This window comes from Pristiophorus japonicus, chromosome 10, assembly GCF_044704955.1.
Source record: "Pristiophorus japonicus isolate sPriJap1 chromosome 10, sPriJap1.hap1, whole genome shotgun sequence".
Lineage (NCBI taxonomy): Eukaryota > Metazoa > Chordata > Chondrichthyes > Pristiophoridae > Pristiophorus > Pristiophorus japonicus.
The window spans coordinates 204,626,787-204,645,220 of NC_091986.1; the positions used below are offsets into that span (position 1 = coordinate 204,626,787).

Here is an 18,434-nt window from a genome sequence, read left to right on the forward strand (position 1 = left end):
CCAGAGAAAGTGGGACTGTACCGCGAGAGTGTCTTGAGGGGAGGGAAGGAAAGGAAGTCAGGGGGTGAAAAGAAAGTTCTCAAACGTAATTCTCGAATTTCAGGTAACATTTGACACAACAAAACATCTGAGTGATGCATCGATCAGAAGGCGACAGCTGGAGAGACAGAAGCTGCAGGAGCTGGAGCTCCAGCGGGAAGAGCAGAAACGTCGGGAGAAAGAAGAAGAGGAACGAAGAAGGGAGGAAGAACGGTAGGTTGGTTTAACTGGATGAATAGTAACGTTTTCCACCAGACACTAACAAAAATATCACTGATGCTGAGTCAAGGGGACATGGGGTCTGACTCTCGCACCTGCACGAGGGAGGTTATGTTCTTTTATTAAACGGCAACAGTAAAGGAGCTACAATATTTAATTTAGTATTAAGTATTCAATCCCTCCTTGCCTCTCTTGTTTGCTATGGTTGACCACTCCATCCTCCTTCACCGTCGTCCAGGTGGGTGGGACTGCACTCGCCTGGTCCCATGCTAATCTAGCCATTCGTAGCCAGAGAATCACCTGCACTGACTTCTCTTCCCGTTCCCACACCACTACCTCTGGTATCCCACGAGGAACTATCCTTGACCCCTCATTGGATGTGCACTTAAAGTGCCATAACCTTTAGGGCTACGGACCAAGAGCTGGAAAGTGGGATTAGACTGGATAGCTCTTGGTCGGCCGACGCGGACATGATGGGCCGAAATGGCCTCCTCCCGTGCTGTAAATTTCTATGATTCTATGATTTCTCATCTACATGCTGCCCCTCGGCCATGTCACACAGCGTCCGTTTCCACATGTGCGCTGACAACACCCAGCTGTACCTCACCACCCCCTTTCTCGACTCCTCCATTGCCTCTAAATTGTCAGACTAAATTGTCCAATACTGGATGAGCAGAAATTTTCTCCAACTGAATATTGGGAAAACAGAAGTCACTGTCTTTGGTTCCCCATCACAAACTCCATTCCCTAGCCACCGACTCCATCTCTCTCCCTGGAAAACTGTCTGAGTCTGAACCAGACTGTTCGTAACCGTGGTGAGCTTCTGACCATGTATCGATGCCATCGCTAAGACCAGCTTATTTCCACCTCTGTGACATCATCCGACTCCGCCCTTGCCTCAGCTCATCTGCTGCTGAAACACTCATCCATGCCTATGTTACCTCTAGACTTCACTATTCCAATGCACTCCTAGCCGGCCTCCCACATTCCACCCACCGTAAACTTGAGCTTAACCTAAACTCTACTGCATGTGTCATAACTCGCAGCAAGACCCGCTCACCCATCACCCCTGTGCTCGCTGACCTACGTTGGCTCCCGGTTAACCACGTCTCGATTTCAAATTCTCATCCTTGTTTTCAAATCACTCCATTCCTCGCCCCTCCCTATCTCTGTAATCTCCTCCAGCCCTACAACCCTCCGAGATATCTGCACTCCTCCAATTCTGGCCTCTTGAGCATCCTCAGTTTTAATTGTTCCACCATTGGCAGCCATGCCTTCAGCTGCCAAGGCCATAAGCTCTGGAATTCCCTCCCTAAACTTCTCCATCTCTCTTTCTTCCTTTAAGAAGCTCCTTAAAACCTACCTGTGATCAAGCTTTTGGTCATCTGCCCTAATATCTGCTTATGTGCTTGTTAAAGGTGCTATATAAATGCAAGTTATTGTTGGTGCTGCATCACAATAGTTGGGAAAAAATACCAAAAAAAACAGAATTAATTTGACACGGTAATACTGCTGAGATTTGACAAATGGCTGACCTGCGCTGACAGCAGCTGAACTTTCCCATCGACTTCCATTCTGTCCCCAGCTGCCTAGGTTAAAAGTAGCTGTTCCAGTACAGCTACAACACTGGCATCTACCCGACAATGTAGAAAACTGCCCAGGTATGTCCTGTTCACAAAAAGCAAGACAAATCCAATCCGGCCAATTCCGGTTTGCTCTCAATCATCAGCAAAGTGATGGAAGCTGTCGTTGACAGTGCTAATTCCAGGGATGGCTGGACTGTCATATGAGGAGAGATTGGAGCAACTGGGCCTTTGTGCACTGGAGTTTAGAGGGGATCTCATAGAAACGTACAAGACTCTGACGGAACTGGACAGGTTAGATGTGGGAAGAATGTTCCCGATGTTGGGGAAGTCCAGAACCAGGGGACATAGTCTAAGGATAAGGGGTAGGCCATTTAGGACTGAGATGAGGAGAAACTTCTTCACTCAGAGTTGTTAACCTATGGAATTCCCTGCCGCAGAGAGTTGTTGATGCCAGTTCATTGGATATATTCAAGAGGGAGTTAGATATGGCCCTTACAGCTAAGAGGATCAAGGGGTATGGAGAGAAAGCAGGAAAGGGGTACTGAGGGAATGATCAGCCATGATCTTATTGAATGGTGGTGCAGGCTCGAAGGGCCAAATGGCCTACTCCTGTAGCTATTTTCTATGTTTCTATGTCATAAGTTCACTGCCACATCCATCATTCCATCTGACTTGACACTAGGTGGAGCCAGCGTGGACTGATTGTATTAGGGAATCAGTCATATGAAGAAAGGTTGGGCCTATTATCATTGGAGTTTAGAAGAATGAGAGGTGATCTTATTAAAACGTATAAGATTCTGAAGGGGCTTGACAGGGTAGGTGCTGAGAGGATGTTTCTGCTCGTGGGGGAATCTAGAACTAGGGGACGTAGTTTCAGAGTAAGGAGTCGCCCATTTAAAACCGAAATGAGCAATTTTTTCTCTGAGGATTGTGAATCTTTAGAATTCTCTGCCCCAGAGAGTTGTAGAGGCTGGGTCATTGAATATATTTAAGGCGGCGATAGACAGATTTTTGAACGACAAGGGAGTAAAGGGTTATGGGGAGCGGACAGGGAAGTGGAGCTGAGTCCATGATCAGATCAGCCATGATCTTATTGAATGGCAGAGCATGCTCGAGGGGCCAGGTGGCCTACTCCTGTTCCTAGTTCTTATGTTCTTATGTATTCTAATTCCTTCTTGAAAAGTACATTTTAAAAACGTGTCTCAGCATTTCTTTGATGGGGAAATGAGATGCATTGAATTTACAAAGGGAGAAGGCAAACTCTACAGCTACTGTTTATAAACTTTCTTCACATGATGTTGTGAACTACAGTTACTCCACTGAACTAAGACATCCTTGTCATGTGAAACTACTTACTTTGATGACATCTTTCAGCCCCATGATGTCTGCTACAGAGAAGGGCAAGGTTGCTGAGAGTTTGTAGATGCTGAGAGGTTGTTTCCCCAAGCTACAGTTTCTAGGACTAGGGGGCACAGTCTCAGGGTAAGGTGTCGGCCATTTAAGACACAGATGAGGAGGAATTTCTTCACTCAGAGGGTTGTGAATCTTTTGAATTCTCTAGCCCAAAGGGTTGTGGATGCTGATTCGTCGAGTATATTCAAGGCTGAGATCGATAGGTTTTTGGAATCGAGGGAAATCAAGGGATATGGAGATCAGACGGGAAAGTGGAGTTAAGGTCGATGATCAGCCATGATCTTATTGAAAAGCGGAGCAGGCTCGAGGGGCTGTATGGCCTACTCCAGCTCCTATTTCATATGTTCTTATGAGCAATATCATGGAAGCACCATCACTTTCCAACTCCACTCCATCCTGATTTGGGAATTTATTGTCTCTGGGTTAACATTTTGCAATTCCCTACGTACCATCCTTCCAATCCTCCAGCGTGTACCCAAATGCAATAGAACTAAAATATAATTTGTAAGTCCTCGGCTTTCCTTCCTCCACTCTTTCAGGATCGTGGACTGTATTCCTTCAGGTCCTGTTGCTTTGTCTTCCCTTGCCTCAACGAACATAAAAATGTTCCTTTTATTCATCACAATCTCGCTCTCAACCACTTCAGAATTCACTATAGCCTCAAAATTACTGTTGCTGATATTAGCGGACAAACGTACACCATGTTAGTGTGACATTTGTCTATTTGCTGTTTAGTGCAGGCCTGAACCCATTTAAAATAAGATGTTTTACTCTCATTGTGCCGTATCGGTAAGCTTTACCTTCATTGATACTACTTGAGTAGTAGGAGTACTGCGCTATTATTGAAGCATTGTCTGCAGCGTGTTGTGTTTAGTACATTTAGTGAGTCTAATGATAGCTGTAATCACATTTAACAATAAAAGCCAATCACTTGAATTTACCATTGATGCAGCCTTAGTGTCAGCTGTGGCTCAGTGGGTAACACATTCGCCTCTGAGTCAGAAGGTTGTGGGTTTAAGTCCCACTCCAGGGGCTTGAGCACATGATTCTCGGCTGACACTCCAGTGCAGTGCTGAGGGAGTGCTGCATTGTTGGAGGTGCCATCTTTTCAGATGCGATGTTAAACCGAGGCCCCGTCTGCGCGCTCAAGTGGACGTAAAAGATCCCATGGTACTATTTTGAAGAAGAGTAGGGGAGTTATCCCCGGTGTCCTGGCCAATATTTATCCCTCAATCAACATCACTGAAACAGATTATCTGATGATTATCACATTGCTGTTTGTGGGAGCTTGCTGTGCGCAAATTGGCTGCCACGTTTCCCACATTACAACAGTGACTACACTCCAAAAGTACTTCATTGGCTGTAAAGTGCTTTGAGATGTCCGGTGGTCATGAAAGACGCTATATTAATGCAAGTCTTTATATTTCTGTTGACTGGTTTCCGGTCAAAATGTAGCCAAACCTCTTGCCTCTCCTCAGACCCTAATATTTGCCAGCCCGTCAGCCAGTGTGATGTTGTACCTTGAGCGAAATTACAGATCCAACAGAATTTGACTGCCAATTGCATTCTTTTCTCGTTTGTGTTTCCCTCCAGGAAACAGAGGGAGCTGGAAGAGCAGGAGCGAGAGAAGAAGCGAGAGGAAAAGATCAGGAGAAGGGAGCAGAAGCAGAAGGAGCGCGAGGAGCGACGGAACGTGCGCAAGCTGCAGCGGGAGGAGCAGAAAAGGCTGCAGGAGAAAATCGCTCTGGAGGAGAGAAAACTCCTCCTGGCGCAGAGGAACCTGCAGTCTATCCGTCTGATCGCCGAGCTGCTCAGCAGGGCCAAGGTGAGAACGTCCGGGGTCGGCTGGGTTCAAGTGATGCGCATAGATGGCCGACGGTGTTGTAAAGATGTCGTGGATTGTTTGGGTTTTAACGTCATGGGCCGCGGCTGATGCATCCCGGTAGTCTTTTTGTAAGCCGCCAGGGCCGTGCGATTAGGTTGTCACCCCTGAAAAGGCTTCCCATCTGGTGTTCGGAACACAGGAACAGGAGTAGACCATCCAGGCCCTCGAGCCTGTTCTACCGTTCAACAGTGACAACACTTCAAAAATACTTCATTGGCTGCAAAGTGCTTTGGGACGCCTTGAGGTAGTGAAAGGCGCTACATAAATGCAAGTCTTTTTGTAGCTCAGTCTACCTGTGCAGAGAACACATTGCCCGTCCCCTGAACCAGCTGGCTTTTTACTTGAGCTCCTTTGATGGCTGGGACGCTGCTTAAATTTTGCTTTCACAGGAAGGGCGACTGGGAGATTGAGAAGTATATCTTTAAAAAAAGAAACTTGCTTTATGCTGAGTTAGAGTTGTCCACCAGTATATCGCTACATGGAATTATAGCATAGCCAGTGTCAGCTGTGGCTCAGTGGGTAGCACTTTCGCCTCTGGGTCAGAAGGTTGTGGGCTCAAATCCCACTCCAGGGACTTGAGCACAAAAAAAATCTAGGCGTGCAGTGCTGAGGGAGCGTTACGCTGTCGGAGGTTCCGTCTTTCGGATGAGGCATTAAACCGAGGCCGCATCTGCTCTCTCAAGTGGACGTAAAAGATCCCGTGGCACCATTTCACAGAAGAGCAGGGGCGTTATCCCCGGTGTCCTGACCAATATTTATCACATTGCTGTCTGGGAGCTTGTTGTGCACAAATTGGTTGCCGCGTTTCCTACATTACAGCAGTGAGTACATTCCAAAGGTACTTAATTGGCTGTAAACGCTTTGGGATGTCCGGTGGTCGTGAAAGGCGCTATATAAATTGAAGTCTGTCTTTCATAGTTAGTCATTTATCTCAGGGCTGAGACGTGATGTTAGGATGGGGTAGACAAACAACGTTTCTAACATTTAATTCACGCTATATGGTTTACTCCTATTAATTCGTAGTCTTTTAATGCAAATTACTGGATAATTTGAGACGTGCTTAAAAAAGCCACGATAATGACCAGATTTCATTCCAATTGCTTGATTCGAATTACTAAATAATGCAATGCAAGAAATTAAGTTGAATTAATAAGAGTAAGACTGTATGCGGCCTGCAAGTGATTGCTGCTTCGAAGGTTCATTCACCGATATCTCGTGGGAGGGCAATAATAGAAATATTTTTATTACTTTTAAACTTGAATTATTTTCATAAGCCTTTTGTAACATTTGAAGGGATTCCTTTTTTCTTCTGTTTCTACAAAATTTGCAACTGCGTTTTTATTTTTCATTTTCAAAGAGACAGTTTCTATTTAACTCTCCTTTATTCTGTCTGTTGTCTGCAGGTTAAGGAGCAGCAGGAGCTGGAGGCGCGTGAGGCGGAGGCAGCCCGCCTTCACCACATGGAAGAAAAGCGGCGACAGCAAGAGGCCGAACTCAAGCGGGTGGAGGAGGAGAAGGAGCGAGTCGTCGAACTCCAGCAGAAGGAGAAGGAGCTGAGGGAGAAGCTGCTGGAGAACCTCAAGCGGAAGGAGGAAGGTGAGAGCCAGCTGAGCCGAGAGGAGCCGAGGCTGTGCCCTGGGGACCAGATAGCCATGAGGTCACTTGTGAGCGTGTGTGCAGCGCTGGGAACAGACACTGCTACCTTGGTGCAGGCTGCCGCCAGCCAGCCTGCGCATCCTGGTACTCTCGTCCACGGCAAGAAAGCGTCACTCGTTCAGGACATAAACGGGCAGCCAGAAGCACCTGAAAGATGCGCCAGTGATTTGGACCAAATGCAGGCAAAGCGGAATATAAATACTGGTGATCTTCAAAGTGCATGCAAGTCTGCCCAGGTCGAGCAGCGTGTCGCCGAGGTGGTTAATAGTCAAGGCTGCTCGCCGCAGGAGTGCTGCAGTAAAAGAAGTAAATATCAGAACGGCCCCAGCCGCGACGAAAAGGAGCTGCAAACCAACCCCGTCAATGCGGAAAGCAACCAAGTCCCAAAGGACTTGAACAAGGGACACAGCTCCCGCAAGAGCAGCATCAGCAGCGAGCGTAGCCGGAACTGGAGGGACTCGAGCAGCGACGGCAGCTGCCACCAACGGGAATGGAGCCGGCACCAGGGCCGCTCGAGGAAGGACGGTGCCCGGCGCGGTCGGGACTCCAGCCGGGAGCAGAGCCGCGGCTGGCGAGACTCCGGCAACGAGCCGGGCCGCGGTCGGCGCGAAGCCAGCCGGGAGCGCAAGCGGTACCGGCGGGACGCGAGCGGGGAGCGGGCCCGGGGCCGGCTGGCTTCCAGCCGGGAGCGGAGCCGCCAGCGGAACCTGAGCGAGGAGCGCAGCCGGCGGCGGCGAGGCTCCAGCGGCGAGTGCAACCGGCGGCGGAAAAGCTCGAGCCGGGAGCGCAGCCATTACAGGGACTCCAGCAAAGGGCGCAGCCGCCACCGGAGGTAGTCGCGCCCGCCCGCCCGCGTGGCTGGCTGGCTGGCTGCCGTCACGGGTGGAACCAGAGAGCAACAGCAGAGTCAACAACAGAAGTCAACTCAGTGGTTCACGTGTCTGGAGCAGATCAGTCAGCTGACGTGACCTAGTAGTACCGAATGCCCAGTGTAATAATTCAAATTTAAACAGGAAAGACAAATACCACTCTTGATTAGAAAGTTTATGTTGAGGAAGCCTCCTTTTTTCTGGTGGGAAGGGGAGAAACATAGGAAAGCAAACAATCAAAGATACTGAGAATTGGATTCTAACATCGGGCACCATCAGATCGCACTACACTTCACAGAGACTGGGCACGATTATGGCATTGTTTGGTCCTTTCAAAATCAAATTTGCCTGATAACTTCCCAAAAATACCCATTTCAACGTACACTTGACAAATTCTTCTGTTCTGGCTGCAGATTATTATTGCAAGGCAGGATAAGGGGAATGTATATAGTGGATATGTTGTGGCGAGTAGTGGGATATGGCAATTCTCTCCTGGTGAATTTTATTCAGTGCTATACATAAGAGTGGCTTATCATCTCATACTGCTCATCATGACATATTCTGTTTATACCACATTTCAAAATGCAGTTCCTCATTGTTTGGTTATCCACCACACACCATGGGGTAGTCTAAATATGCAACAGGAAAGATTGATGGAACGCTCGTTTCAAGAGGCACTTGTTTCCTTTGTGGAATTTTTGGCAGCTTCTCTTGGATAATGTTGTGTTTGTAATTTGATGATTAGAGGATCTGCAACTCCTCACAAAAAAAAGAGATTCCATTTCCCAGACTTCCTTTAGCAGACGTTACTGCCAATTGTAGCCTTGAACTTGGTCGCTTGGCCACTCCATGGATGTAATAGCCCCGACCAAGACCCTTTGACTCAAGGAGCAACCTCCTGACATTGAATTAGAAGAGGCTGCAATGGGAAGTTTTCAGGGCAAAGTGGACTTTAATGAATTTAATGGTCATAAAAGCTGCCTATCACAAAGTCACAGGACCAGGGAAATGCTATGAGGCTTCTGAAGTACCTCCGCTTTTTGTGGGGAGGTGGTGGCAGGTGTTGAGAGGCGAAAGGGCGTTTCCGAATGGACAGGTTTGATAGGGACCCTGGATCGTCTTTTCAGCTGTTTTATCAACACCTCTGGTGCAGCTATAGTTCTGTAACTGATTCACATGAGATTGGGAAAGCTCCAGATCGTCTCCAGAGAAAGAGACGTTGCCAGGTGGATGCCATAGGAGCAGATTGCGCCTGTATAATACAGTAGAAGCCTGGAACACCCAGCATATTGGGCACATTTTCTGTACCTCCAAGCAGAACAGTTCTGTGCATACATGCAAGAGCCTATGGCTCAACTGTTGAGAAGCTGCTACGCATCTTGCACATAATGTCCAGCTAGGACTACATTGTCCATTAGAGCATTTGGATTACAGTTATCTGGTACAGAGTGAGAAGAATTCCAATGACGAGAAAATGGATTACCCCACCAGTGAGCCAGGCTGGCTGGTCAGTCATGATGTTGCAGTCTGCCAGACGATTGTCTCTGCCATGCGTGTGCCACCTTGAAGCCAACTTTTCTCCCAAGGAAACCCACTTGCCCAATCCCAGAGTCCTTGGTAAATTAAGAATGTTGTACAAGTTTATCACACCAACTTGAATTAGATCAGTTTTAAGTGCGCTGTGATTTTTTTTCTGTACAGGATATTGATATCGGATGCTAAATCTGCCCGATGACAACACTGAAATTTGTTTTCATGACTTCTTCAATACTGGGATGTGAAAACTATCTGTTGAGTTCACAGGCCACTCACGTGATATTAGGAACTAATAGCACTTATTTTAAAAAGATGTCTCCTTTCTTCAGATTTATACCCTCTCTTCAACTAACACCCATACCCTCATCTCAACTTTACTATGCATGCCTTAGCCTCTGCCAATACCAATCTGTAACACAATTTTCGAAAGTGCACAAGAGGACAAACCAACAGGAATTTGGAGCCGAAAGGGAAGGGTTAGGGTACTGGAAAGGTGAGCTTCAATAAGCCATTTCCCGTTAATGACTTTTCTTATCCTCTCGAGAAATCAAAACTTGCATTTATAGTCTTGTCTTAATTCAAAGTTGCTTAATTTGAGTTATGCTAATTCTAATTGTGCAAAAACTGCTCCTGTGGTTTGTTTTAATTGCTCACTTCAAATTATTGTATAATTTAATTTTTTTGAGCAAAAAAACAACTTTTCATTAACAGGAGTGGTCTTCATAAAAATATTTAACAAAAAGTCTCGAGGCACTTCACAATTGGCGGTCTAAAGACTAATAAGAACATAAGAAATAGGAGCAGGTGTAGGCCATACAGCCCCTCGAGCCTGCTCCGCCATTCAATAAGATCATGGCTGATCTTCTACCTCAACTCCACTTTTCTGCCCTATCCCCACATCCTTTGATTCCCTTAGTGCCCTAAAATATCTCAATCTCAGTCTTGAACATACTCAATGACTGAGCAGCCACAGCCCTCTGGGGTAGAATTCCAAAGATTCACAATCCTGAGTGAAGAAATTTCTCCTCATCTTTTCCTAAATGGCCGACCCATTATCCTGAGACTATGACCCCCTAGAGAGAATCAGCCTCTCAGGATCTAGGAGGGAGTTGACCATAGATGCTATCAGTTAGATTATAAGGAGGTTTCAGAAGGTTTGGACGTAATCAGCAAAGCAGAGACATTTAGGGAGGGGATTCCAGAAAGTGGTGGAAAGATGGTTGAAGACTCTTATCACTAATGGTAGGAGGGGGGAGCACCGTGTACCAGAGTTGGTAGAACAGAGGTTGTGGGCAGGGGTGTAGAGCTGAAGAAGGTTGCAGAGCTAGAAAGGAAAGAGACCATGAAAGGATCCGACAAAGAATTCAAAATTGACTGAGGGATTGGGAGCCAATGCGTGTTGCCCAGAGTAGAGGAGACAAGTATGACTTTGTGTAGTTCAGGATGAATTGCCATTTATGCACTACAGGTAGGGTAATGGGGAAAGCATAGTGGGGGTGGACATTCTCATTCCTGCTGTGTTCTGTTGGGAGATGAGGCTCTTTGCATTTTTCTGCAGAAGAAAGGATGAGCTAGCATCTAATGTCACCACAAAATGAGCATGGCTTCCAGTTGCTGCGCACATGCTTTACAACAGATTGAAGCCTTCAGAAAACAGTATTTGAAGGCATGAGCATTATTCCGTTTGAGAATACTTGGTTGTCACTAACCTTGGTATTGATTCGTAGAGTGATATTGATTGTGCTAATTGCAGACTTGTTTTGGTAAGTGCTGCCATCTGAAGTATGTCCAGAAAAGTGTATCTAAATTCCAGCTGTGCCTCCGCCAGCACCTTGGTTTCTGATTCATCCTGTGTAATTCTGAGAGAGAATATAATTTCAGTGAAACTCTCGTTCTGCAGCAATGGGACCAAAACCACCAGGGTGTCCTGTTTTAAAATGTATGTCCCATGCAAATAGAACTGAGTGTGAGCCAATCATAAAGGATGTCCTGTTGTTTGGTGCAGTAGATTCCGATTTGCTACAACTGATGTCTCCACGTCATCTAATGATTTCACTTTAGATAGGTACCCTGAACATGGCAATCCAATGGAGTAGCCCCAACTCTTAAAGCAATATTACTCCTCAAATTATGCAGCTTAGAGTGAACAATTCTGAATGCCTCTGCTACTAAGAAAGTGGATCATCCCTCTCCCTAATAGTTTTCACTTCTATAGACTACATTTTATATGGTATATGAAAACTGAAGGGTAACTACTGGCAGGTGCTGTGCGGTCAGTCTGGCGTTAGCATCAGGAAAATGGACCTACAATGTCATTGGTATCGACATCTTCTCGTCAGAAAGAACTGCAGATGGCCATGGGGGACTTCTTTAAACTGCAAGAAGGAGCCATGGTACTGGCCTAAACTGATGTCGGATACTTGCTTTTTAAAGTGTCTTTTTTTCCCCTCCTCAATTTCTTGGATCTTTCTATACCATCCATATCCAAGATGGCAAGTGATCTGCTGCTCGGGCTCTTACCAATGCTTCTGCTTAAATCAACGCAAGGAACTGTTTTATGAAGGCTTCAATCTGTTGTAAAGCATATGCGCACAGCAACTGGAAGCCATGCTCATTTTGTGGTGGCCCCTGAAATGACACTCTGCTTGCCTCTTGTCCATAGCTATATGGCCGAGACCCGTTACTCCGTGTGGTGGGGTGGGCAGAGTGGAGGACACGGACGGAAACCTACATCTCGTTCCTCCGGTCTGCCACTGTGCCACCCAAATGGAAGGTTTCTTTAAGGCTATGAATTCCTGTGCTTTAGTTGCTGTAACGCTTGCTTTTTTTCCCCCGCTGGAGACCCAACTTCATTCAAAGAATGAGGTGAGTTGCAATGTGGATAAATTGAACCCAGTTCTTAAAACACATGCATAAAAGATGTACCCTTAAAGAACTTTGAACCATTGAAATCCTTAATTTTACTCAAATACAGTATCAATGACATTAAACACCAATCAGATCATTCTGACAGATCAATATTAGAATTTTTGAAGAGCTTAAGTAAACTACAAATTACCATCTGGCAAAATGGCTCAAAATATGTAGAAAACTGAAGCAAATAAGGTGCAAATGTTTTTTTTAAATGCCCAGTCTGTTTTTTTATTTTGTATAGCAACCTTGTCTAATGCTGTAGTGCATCTTGTTTTCAGTGCTGTGCATTTTGTGTCCTGTGTAAAACTCTTCATTTGAAGTTGTGGGAATAAATGCTGGTTTGTTTCCAGTTGACTCTTGGCTCTCATTTGCTGAATCCCAAATGTTTGCTTTTTCTTTGGTTCCACCAAATTGTTTGAAATTGTCCTGTATTTATTTTGTGTGTTTTTCCACACATGATTGTCAATGGTTTGTAACCTCCAGTAAACTAAGGTTTTTTGAAATGCCTTTTCTCATTTGTCTTTTTTAAATTGAGAAGTCCAGCTGAAAGGCCAAGTGTTTACAACTTAACTCGCAATGCTATCCCAGTGTGATTGGCCACCATCTTGAAAATGTTCAGAGCACTAATTAATTAAAATTCATATACCCATTTTGAAAACTGTACATTATCTATCGATGATATATTAAATGTCTTGTGTATAGCATGCACTTTCTATCCTCTTTTCCCTTTCACACTGTTGTTTGGCTCATACTAAAAACAGCAAATCAGAACTAGAGATAAGGAAGGAAGAATGAATAGCAAAGAATACAATTTAAAAATTCCCAATGAGAAACAAGTAAGAACTTATGAAAGCAATCAAGCGAACTTGCTGATAGAGGGATACAGATGAACAAGTTGTAACACTCAAAACACATTTTGATAACATTTTCATCTGCTATTTTCTCTGACTGAAATTTCTCGTCCAAGGTTAAGTGTAAAAACAATAAAAATATCAAAAATGATACTTCTCATTCACACGTTTACATTTTTGTGCCCATTAAATATATTCGAGGTTCGGCCTGTCTTAAAAGCCTAAAGTTGAGGGGAGGCGCCAACCACATCTGTGCATTCTGAGCATCTTGGGTTGCAGAATTTCAACCATTGGCGGCCGAGGCCCTAAGCTCTGGAATTTCCTCCCTAAACCTCCCCGCCTCTCCACTGCTCCTCTTTTTAAGATGCTCCTTAAAACCTACCTCTTTCACCAAGCTTCCGGTCATCTACCCTAATAGCTCCTTATGTGGCTCGGTGTCAAATTGTGTTTGGTAAATGCGCTTTGGGATGTTTTACAACGAGACAGGTGCTATGCAAATGCAAGTTGCAGTAAGAGGTTTCCTGAGTCCCTGCCTCCCTTCATTCTGTCAGGATATCTGAGTTTCTTTCTCTTTTCCAAAAGACTTCAAAGCAACTGGCGAATGAATTTTCAAAGTTTTATTTCACACTTAAAAATATGATTTTCTGATCTCTCCTCACAGATAGATACCACCATGATTAACAGCAGTTGTGATTAAAGTAATCAAGTTATCTAGAACAGATTCCTTTTTCTAAGTGGACAAATTGAAATTATTTACATCACTTCCAAATGACGTAAATCTAGCTGGGAGATGAATTTCATTAGAACAGGCTCCAGATTGGTTGTGTATGTCCACTCCATTTTGAGTCTAAGTTCTGATAAAATGTTCTCTTTTTGGGGGAAAAGTTGTGAATCCATTTTGTGGTTTAAAAGTAAATCTTTTGTATAAAAACCTGCAAACTACATAATTGAAGGTTCACCAGACTAATTTCCGGGATGGCAGGACTGACCTATGGATCGGCTAGGCTTATACTCACTGGAATTTAGAAGAATGAGAGGGGATCCCATAGAAACATATAAAATTCTGACGGGACTGGACAGGTTAGATGCAGGAAGAATGTTCCCGATGTTGGGGAAGTCCAGAACCAGGGGACATAGTCTAAAGATAAGGGGTAAGCCATATAAGACCGATATGAGGAGAAATTTTTTCACCCAGAGAGTGGTGAACCTGTGGAATTCTCTACCACAGAAAGTTGTTGAGTCCAGTTCATTGGATATATTCAAGGGGGAATTAGATGTGGCCCCTACAGCTAAGGGGATCAGGGGGTATGGAGAGAAAGCAGGAATGGGGTACTGAAGTTGCATGATCAGCCATGATCTTATTGGATGGTGGTGCAGGCTCGAAGGGCCGAATGGTCTACTCCTGCACCTATTTTCTATGTTTCTATAAACATTCGAGTATTTTGTGATAATTTTTGTCAATTTATGGAAATGTACATGAACTAAAGTTTGTAAAAGTCAGCAAACAGACTTGGTGCTTTAAGGCAGGTAGCAGCTGATGGAGGGGGCGATGCAGTGTTGGGATTGGAGTGCTGACGGTCCAAAAGGGGTCATGGAGTGGTTGGGGAGGAGGCTGAAAGACAGGAAGCGGTGTGGTTTCAATATCATGTAAGTAAATACAATGCAACAATGATTAGCTCATAAAAGTGTAAATAATATGCAGGCCTGCACTTGCAATGACTTAAGAACATAAGAATTAGGAACAGGAGTAGGCCATCTAGCCCCTCGAGCCTGCTCCGCAAAGTAGCACAATCAAATCACTTCTGACCTACAATCTGAAGGATATTAGTAAAATCACATAACATGGAAAAACATTATTGAATAAATTAGTGAGTTAATGTGTGAGGTTGCAGTCCTTTCCAGTGGGTAATCTCTCTCATTGCAATGGAGCTAAAATGATATACATGGTATTTAAGGGAATGGAAAAGATAAATCCAGGCAAACTACTTTAAATTAAATTGCAGGAGTAAGACAAGCGGGCACGAGTTCAAACTAGTAAACGGTAAATTTAACGGTAAATCGGGACGTTCTTCACAAAGAATAATCAACACCTGGGATAAACCTCCAAATGAAATAGTGACGGTGAAAACCTTGGAATCACGTGACAATTAGATGCTGCAATGTGAGGCCTTGAAATGGGGTGGGAGAAGGAGAGGATAATGTAGCTTCTTTCTGAATGGATGAATTAATAGGAGCTGAATAAAGCAAAAATGTGCTTTAGAATCCATTTCTTGCTTCACTGCATCTGTAACAGAATAGCCCAATTAAAGTATCCTCTTGGGTACCTAGTCTGGCGCTTATCACATCTGATATACCTCAGGCTCACAGAATTTCAAGTGATTTAATATGAACCCACTTGAACCACGTCATGTTTCCTGCCATGCGTATTTCTATTTGCAGAACCATGAAGTGACAACTATTGCTAATTTGCTACGGCCCCTCTTGCTTGGGTGTGAACGTCTTGATGGACTTGTTTTGCTGAGGAGTCATGGGTAAATGCTGACAGATTGTTCCCAGCAGTCAACAAAATTGTAATGAGGGTGCAGGAATTTAAGATAATCGCAACAAAAAAATATTCTTGATGCAAGGTAGTTAGAGTGGTGGAATTCTCTGCCAGAAATCATTGTTGGAATAGAATTATAGAATGGTTACAGCAGGGAAGGCGGCCATTCGGCCCATCAAACCCATACCGACTCTCAGCTCGCACCACTTCCCTTTCCCCGTAGCCCTGCAATTTTTTCTCCTTCAGATACTTAACCAGCTCTCTTTTGAAAGATAAAATTTAGTCTGCCTCCACCACTCTTTCAGGCAGTGTATTCCAGATCTTAACCACTCGCTGCGTAAAAACAAGTCTTTTTTAACGTCGCCTTTGGTTCTTTTGCCAGTCGCCTTAAATCTTTGTCCTCTGGGTCTCGACCCATTTGCCAATGGGGTCAGTTCCTCTCTATCTACCCTGTCCAGACTCCTCATGATTTTGAAAACACCTCAAATCTCCTCTCAATCTTCTCTGCTCCAGGGAGAACAATCCCACTTTCTCCAGTCTATCAACGTAACTGAAGTCCCTCATTCCTGGAATCATTCTCGTAAATCTTTTCTAAGGCCTTCACACCCTTCCTAAAGTTGGTGTCCAGAATTGGACACAGTAATCCAGTTGGGGTCGAACCAGTGTTTATACAGGTTCTTCATAATTTCCACACTTTTGTATCTTATACATCTACTTATGAAGCTCAGGATCCCGTAAGCCTTTTTAACTGCTTTCTCAACCTGCCCCGCCACCTCCAATGATTTATGCACACATACCCCCAGGTCTCTCTCTTCGTGCATCCCCTTTAGGATTGTACCATTTCGTCGGCGTAATTTTTTTCTACCAAAATGCTTCACTTCACTTTTCTACGTTAAGTTTCATCTGCCACGTGTCTGCCCATTTCACCAGCCTGTCTAAATCTTCTTGAAGTCTATCACTCGCCTCACTGTTCACTATACTTCCCAACTTTTGTGTCATCAAATTTTGAAATTGTGCCCTGTACACCCATGTCCAATTCATTAATATATATGAAGAAAAGCAATGGTCCTAGAACCAACCCGAGGAACATCACTCTATACTTTCCTCCAGTCCGAAAAACAACCATCACCACTACTATTTCCTGTCACTTAGCTAATTTTGTATCCAGGCTGCCACTGTCCCTTTTATTCCATAGGCTTCAATTTTGCTGGCAGGACTATTATGTGGCACTTTGTCAAAAGCCTTTTAGAAATCCATGTAAACCACATCAATCGCGTTGCCCTCATCAAAAAACTCGATCAAGTTGTTAAACACGATTTGCCTTTAACAAATCCTTGCTGGTTTTCCTTAATTAATCCACCCCTATCCAAGTGACAATTTTATCCCTGATTACTGTTTCTAAAAGCTTCTCCACTATTGAGGTTAAACTGACTGGCCTGTAGTTGCTGGGTTTATCTTTACACCCTTTTGTGAACAAGCGTGGAAAAGCAGAATTGATGATTATTTTTAAAGTGAATTAATTGCTTGGAAAAAAAGGAATATAATAGTGTGTGGAGACCGAAAAGAACATGATATGAGGAACGAGTAGGATTAGTAGCTTGTGAAGAAAAACACCAACACAGACCTCATTTACAAATCACGTCACAGCCTCGGCCCACCCTACTCTGCAACCTCTGAGGATTTACTGAGTTTCTATCCACATTAAGTATGAAGTAACTCCATCATCATCATCATCATAGGCAGTCCCTCAGAATCGAGGAAGACTTGCTTCCACTCCTGAAGTGAGTTCTTTGGTGGCTGAACAATCCAATATGAAAGCCATGGACTCTGTCACATGTGGGACAGGTAGTCGTTGAGGGAAGGGGTGGGTGGGACTGGTTTGCCGCACGCTCTTTCCACTGCCTGCGCTTGATTTCTGCATGCTCTCGCCGTTGAGGCTCGAGGTGCTCAGCGCCCGCTCGGATGCACTTCCTCCACTTAGGACGGTCTTGGGCCAGAGACTCCCAGGTGTCAGTGGGGATGTTGCACTTTATCAGGGAGGCTTTGAGTTTGTCCTTGTAACATTTCCGTTGCCCACCTTTGGCTCGTTTGCCGTGAAGGAGCTCCAATTAGAGCACTTTGGGAGTCTCGTGTCTGGTATGCAAACTATGTGGCCTGCCCAGCGGAGCTGATCGAGTGTGGTTAGTGCTTCAATGCTGGGGATGTTGGCCTGGATGAGGACGCTGATGTTGGTGCGCCTGTCCTCCCAGGGGATTTACATAAGAACATAAGAAATAGGAACAGGCGTAAGCCATATGGCCCCTCGAGCCTGCTCCACCATTCAATATCATGGCTGATCTGATCATGGACTCAGCTCCACTTCCCCGCCCGCTCCCCATAACCCCTTATCCCCTTATCGTTTAAGAAACTATCTATTTCTGTCTTAAATGTAGGATCTTGTGGAAACATTGTTGGTGATATTTCTCCAGCGACTTGAGGTGTCTGCTGTACATGGTCCATGTCACTGAGCTATACAGGAGGGCGGGTATTACTAGAGCCCTGTAGACCATGAGCTTGGTGGCAATTTTGAGGGTCTGGTCTTCAAACGCTCTTTTCCTCATGCGGCCGAAGGCTGCACTGGCGCACCGAAGGCGGTGTTGGATCTCGTCATTGATGCCTGCTCTTGTTGATAGAGGCTCCCGCGATATGGGAAGTGGTCCACGGTGTCTAGTGCCGCGCCGTGGATCTTGATGACGGGGGCAGTGATGTGCGGTGAGGACAGACTGGTGGCGGACCTTTGTCTTAAGGCTGTTTAGCGTAAGGCCCAAGCTTTCGTACGCCTCAGTAAATACGTTGACTATGTCCTGGAGTGCAGCCTCTATGTGCGCAGACGCAGGCGTCGTCCGCGTACTGTAGCTTGATGACAGAGGTTGGGGTGGTCTTGGA

General features: G+C 45.1%; 1 protein-coding gene across 7 annotated transcripts in view; it reads left to right on the forward strand.

The window, feature by feature from the left end:
* Positions 1-12,619, forward strand: part of LOC139275273 (A-kinase anchor protein 17A-like) — a 60,327-nt gene extending 47,708 nt beyond the window's left edge. For all 7 annotated transcript variants that reach the window (XM_070892517.1, XM_070892520.1, XM_070892519.1 and 4 more), the window contains 3 exons: positions 104-252; positions 4,851-5,082; positions 6,546-12,619. In XM_070892517.1, coding sequence (XP_070748618.1) covers positions 104-252; positions 4,851-5,082; positions 6,546-7,634 — 1,470 coding nt within the window. In that variant the 3' untranslated portion in view covers positions 7,635-12,619. The remainder of the gene's footprint in view (positions 1-103; positions 253-4,850; positions 5,083-6,545) is intronic.
* Positions 12,620-18,434: the final 5,815 nt, after the last annotated feature.